The 6000-nt window shown below is 38.7% G+C and overlaps 1 protein-coding gene across 1 annotated transcript in view; it reads right to left on the reverse strand.

Moving 5' to 3' along the window:
• The window catches only part of LOC311286473 (uncharacterized protein), a gene marked incomplete at its 3' end in the record, with an annotated part of 38886 nt that extends 33138 nt beyond the window's left edge, over window positions 1–5748 (reverse strand). Inside the window, exons 1-6 of the mRNA XM_084402689.1 lie at window positions 4877–5748; window positions 4647–4776; window positions 4455–4520; window positions 1605–1670; window positions 1067–1163; window positions 517–597 (exon numbers count right to left, since the gene is read on the reverse strand). Of these exons, the coding sequence (XP_084258815.1) occupies window positions 517–597; window positions 1067–1163; window positions 1605–1670; window positions 4455–4457 (247 nt within the window). The 5' untranslated portion in view covers window positions 4458–4520; window positions 4647–4776; window positions 4877–5748. The remainder of the gene's footprint in view (window positions 1–516; window positions 598–1066; window positions 1164–1604; window positions 1671–4454; window positions 4521–4646; window positions 4777–4876) is intronic.
• Between the last annotated feature and the right edge of the window lie 252 nt (window positions 5749–6000).

Genomic DNA, 6000 nt, shown 5'->3' on the forward strand with positions numbered 1-6000 from the left:
TCGGACACCTTTCTATCAGAACCAGCATGAACTACTTCAGCAGTTTGAGCTTCAGTAGCTCATCTGTTGGATTTGACCACACAGGTCAGCATTCGCTCCCCACATGCATCAATGTGCCTTGGCTGTCTATGATCCTGTTGCTGGTTCACCACTGTTCCTTCCTTGGACCACTTTTGAAAGATACTAACCACTGCACACTGGGAACATCCACAAGAGCTGCAGTTTTAGAGATGCTCTCACCCAGTCGTCTAGCCATCACAATTTGGCCCTTGTCAAAACTCGCTCTTTACACTTACTAATTTTTCACAATTCTAATCAATACTTTCTGGACAAAATGTTCACTTCCTGACGAATATATCCCACCCACTAATAGGTGCCATGGAGAAGAGATAATCAGTGTTATTCACTTCACCTGTCAGTGGTCATATTGTTATGCCTGATCGGTGTACATAGTGGTGCATCATATGGTAAACTTGACTTTAATGATTTGCCATTTGTATGTTTATGCACTTTTACCAATTTCACTTCGTGTTAGTCGATCTGTCTCCTCAGCATCACTGTCATCACTTGGATTAGAATCGGTTAAGTCTAGGTTTTCTAACAAAAAACAAACAATTTGAGTCTTAAGTATAGCAAATGTTAGGAGCAAATAAAATTATCACATAATGACCACTCTGAAAACTATTACTTTGGTAAAAATATAGTGTCTGTATGTACCTTAGCCTATACACTTGATAACCTTTACAATAAATATACTATAAACCAGTGGTTCCAACCTGTCCTGGAGTACCCCCAACACTGCACGTTTTCTTTGTCTCTCTAATCAAACACGCCTGATTCAACTCATCAGCTCATTAATGATAAGGTATCACATTCTTGTTGTAGCAAGATTTATGCCAGAAACATGAGTAAACTAGATAGAATAATAAATATAAGTTTGGTTCCTGAGATTTGCTCTAAATTAGATGGTATCTACCAAAAGGGTTTGGAAATTAATAAATGAGTACGGAAACACATTACCGTACACATTACAGTATCTTTTACTAGGCAAAATCATAGTACTTACTCTTACACTTTACACCAATCCACTTGAATGCAGAATAGGGCCCATTACAGCTGGCACATTTATCCAAGCTTGAATGAATGATGTCATGTTTGCAAATCTGTTGAGAAAAAAAAAATCTTAAAAACAATTCCATTAAAATATTAAATTTAAATGAATCTGATTAACCCATCTCAAGTGAAGTAAATTTCAAACAGATGTTAGAAGTTTAACTAAAAGGTTTGGGGTTTAAATCAATTAAATATCATAACCAATGTAGGTTTTATCAGTAAATTAATCAATGGTCCAGTCTGGCTGTACTAAGAGAAACCTAGATCTTCACCCAACCCCCACAACATGACATCAACAGTAATTATGAGGACATAAAACACAACACATATCCCAATCTGACTGTAGTAACCTAACCCTGGAACAACAAAGTATTAACAAATTAAATACTCAACATAATTGATAAACCATTTTAACAGAAACCTGTGTGTTTGAACGAGTATTGAATAAAACTACAAGACCCAAAATGCATTCACTTTTCATAAACACTTACAATCTGTGATGTTTTACTCCCATCTCCACTGACGAGTGAGGCACGTTCTTCAATCTCCGAAGTTACCTGTGTAGATTAACAACAAAGTATTAACAAATTTAATTCTCAACATGATTGATGAACCACTTTAACAGAAACCTGCGTGTTTGAACGAGTATACATAAAATAAAACTAAGACCTATAGAACTTTTATAGAACCATAAACCACAATACATATCCCAATCTGACTGTAGTAACCTAACCCTGGATCTTCACCCATCCCCCACAACATGACATCAACAGTAATTATGAGGACATAAAACACAATTAATGGTCCAATAAGGGAAATGCCTGTTTTACACTGCACGTGTAATCAGTGTATTGATGATGTGGGAGCATAAAGGGTTTATTCACTATAGAAGAGAGTAATTGATGTGTGATGCAATCATTTTTCCTTTTTTTCGTATTTGTGAATGTCGAATGAAATGTATAACTTGAAGCCCTTCTCCTTTACTGTTGTTGATGTATGACTTCTGTGTGTATGACTAAACTCACTTTGTTAACTGTAATCCCAAGTGCATCGTGAATCGACTGAGTGAAAAGCGCCATTGTTCCCTATAGAGCTGGTAAGTCCCGCCCATTTGTAAAAAAATTGTGCCATGAATGTGAACACATGTTGTCTGTGAATTTTTTATATAATTTTTCATGTTACGAGTTTGACAGTATATGGTATGATTCTTCGGCTAGCAGTTGTGGAAAAGACATAACGAGAAAAGACTACATGTCGCCTATGTGACGTCACCCCATAAAGTTGACTTACCCGTGGTTTTCGCCAACCTCAACAATTTTGTCCTCTCCCTGGAAGAGGGCGGTGAAGTGCACCAAAGACACAGCCATGTTTAGCGGGATCCGTGAGCTAGTGTCCGTGTGAGAGTGGTGGTGACGTTTCAAACGCGCCGAAAGCAGCGAGAGTTGTAGTCCACAAAGTGCTCTCACACAAAGTCTAACCGTATCAAACTTCTACCTGCTAAATTGTAGCATTCTTTACACAAAAAATTATATTAAAAATTCACAGACAACATATGTTTACATTCATGGCACAATTCAAACGGGACCAGAAATAATTATTTTCTCCCATTCACTTGCATTGACGATTTTTCAACCTAGAGGTCCAGTGGGGTTAGCGGAAGGGGGCGAGACTTACCAGCTCTATTAAATGAGTCATAACCTGCAATTTTCTCTTTTCCATGAGAATCAATGTATGTTATGATTGCCTAACGATTATACACTGGCCGAGAAGCCGATATTTAAAAGTGAAGCGTTTGTTTACCTCAGGGTAAATAAACCAGCGCGCGTGCACGCCCACTCAAATACGAGATTTTGATTTCAGCTCCCTCTTGACGTCATGGCGGTGCAGGATATACCATATATGGACACCGCAAACCTATGCCGCGGGAAGCCCGCCCCTCTCCCCCTCATATTCAGTTCAGTCGAGAAAGATGGAGAAATGAGTTCACACCTGAGATGCTCTGTGGTTGACTGCCACAAACAACATGTAAATGTGTTTTATCTACCAAAAACGGACCAAACTATCAGGGACCAGTGGATGAAATTCATTTTTAATGACGCTGTCCCAACAACCCTTTCAACTGGCTTATCGTTAGGAGTCTGCGCTAAACATTTCACACAGGAATCATACACAAATTTGGGGCAATATCAGGCGAAGTTGGCCTCGAAGCTCTGTTTGGAAAAAGGTGCAATTCCAACCATCAGAGACTTGCCTGAAATTGAAACGGTAAGACTGAGTTTATATTGCTCTACTGTGTGTAACGTTAACAAACAGTAGCTAACTGCTAATGCGGCTATATGCTATCGGGAGTATTAGCTTCGAGGTAAACATGGGGAATGGCTGCTAACGTTACTTTGCAAACAACAAATGACTGAGATCATCATGAATTCGGCTATTGTATATTGATTGTCTAACGCTTATATGAGGCGCCGTCTAGTTTGTGTGTGTGTGCTCGCGTCTTATATGAGTATGTGCGCGAGTTTGTGTGTGTGTGCTCGCGTCTCATATGAGTTTGTGCGTGGAGAGTTCATATACATGTATATGTGACTACTTAGTATGTATGCAAGCGTGTTTCATATATGTGTGCGTGAATGAAGTTTGATTTAAGCCCTAAACGGCGCCTCATACTTATACACTGGCCGGGAAGCCGGTCGCGGCCAGGTTGGGTTCATTCATAACTTGGCGCCATGATGTCATTTTGGAATGATATGCTAAAGCGTTACCTGCGGTGTCAACCCACCTCCTTCCTGCCACCAATCAACGCGCCCCACATTTGCATTATTAAAATGACCGTCCACGACAGCCAAAATATCGCATCAGATCTCGCGAGACAATAATGCCTTCAGAAAAAAGGGTCTGAGGAGCTCTGTGTTTATTTTTTTTCCACTTTTCTTTTTTAGAAGGGCCTGAAAGACTATAATACAGCAGTAGGTATCCAATGTAATACTAGGTTATGACTCCTTTAACACAACATTAAGCCTGGTTCACACGGCAGGATAATTAGGCCGATTTTAGTCCCGATTCACCCCTTCCGACAATCTTAAGGATGCTCCGATATCGTAAAATAATCTGATCAGATATTCCTGCCGTGTGTGGTGTGTTAAGACTGCTCTCGTCTGCTCGGAATGACTTCGGGACCGCTCCGATCTCAAATCGGGGATATCCAACATGTTGGATTGTTTTGGCCCGATTTCTCCTCGTGTGTGGTGTCCCCCGGGGACAAATGAGCATGCAGCCTGTGGACTGTGGCGTGTAGATTTTTCTTTCATCCATTCTTTCATCCACTTTTCATAAACACTTACCATCTGTGATGTTTTACTCCCATCTCCACTGACGAGTGAGGCACGTTCTTAAGTCTCCGAAGTTACCTGCGTAGATTAACAGCAAAGTATACTTTAATTATTAAATAACACAAATTCTCAACATGATTTAAGCTTATGTTTGAATAATTGTTTAGAGCAAATTAACATTTAAGAAATTAGTGTTATCTATACCGGTGTCTCCATGGCCATTCAAAATCTGAGTCTTCTTTCAAATTCTTCTTTATTTATGACCTATCCTATCCTCGATATTCAATCAGAAAATCTCCTTTATGAAAGTGAGAATTGGTGAACACTCCCCGACCTAACAAAGAATTAGTCTGATTAGTCAGAGAAAAGTTTTAACTAAAGATTTAGAGCAGGGTTGGAAATCCCTGACTTAAACATAGGTCTGTGTTACTTACCTTTAAATGAATTTATATATTTAGCTACAAATCCACCCTTGTCTTTACACATTGATGCATAATATACAGCCTCCTCTTCTGGGTTTTTTTTTACCTCTCCTGGGCCTTATTCCTGCCATTTTCTACAAAGGTCCAGAAAAGCAAGTCATTTTTTGTGATTTTTTGTTTTAAAAATAAAATCATCGTACATAATGAAAGAAACATTGTGAAAACATATCCTTGATTTTTGTAATACTGAATAACACTGAGCTTAATGATTAGACAGACAGGGTGACTGTAAGGAGGATCCACTGATGGCAAGCCTTGGGAACCCAAGCGCAGCTTTGACAAAATAATCCAAAAACGTGAAACAAAAGCATGGCATGAAACAAGACAAAACACTATGAACAAACTCACACAACAGTGGTTACATGAATTAATACTAGACAAAGAAACATGACAAACATGAGGGGGCTTAAATACACAGACTAAAGACAAGGGACACCTGTGAACAATGACCAGACAATTAACCAATGACAAGACACATGGCAGGATCACATGACAAAGAGGGAATCACATGACAGACATGAAGCATGACAAGACACAGAAACATGACAAGAACAAACCCAAAATTGAGACAGTTACATATGAAACTGAAACATTAAAGACCTGAAACCTTAAGAGACAATCTTTATAACTCATAGCGATCTATAGTAAGCTCAGACTAAGTAAAATGACAACATTAAAGTTATCATTACAGAAGCTGTTGCATTTCTTAGGGATGCACAAATAATTATTTCACTAACGTTAGCATTCAGATTACCGGTAGATTAATGGGTTACAGTAACAGCTAAAGCCGTGAAGTACGGTGATGCATTGCTGCCACATACATATAATTTTTTCTACTCAATTATGTCATAAAAACGAGATCTTATGTTGTTTTAACGACATATTTTCTCGTAATAATGAGATGTTATGTTGTTAAAACGACATCTTTTTCTCGCAATAACGATATATGTCGTTAAAACGGCATATTTTCTTGGCCTTATAAGGACATGTGTAGTCATGTACAAAATATGCCTTTATCTAGAGCTGCACGATTCTGGCTAAAATGAGAATCACGATTTTTTTTTGCTTGGAATCAA

The sequence above is a fragment of the Rutilus rutilus genome (assembly GCF_951802725.1).
Source record: "Rutilus rutilus genome assembly, chromosome: 2".
NCBI lineage: Eukaryota > Metazoa > Chordata > Actinopteri > Cypriniformes > Leuciscidae > Rutilus > Rutilus rutilus.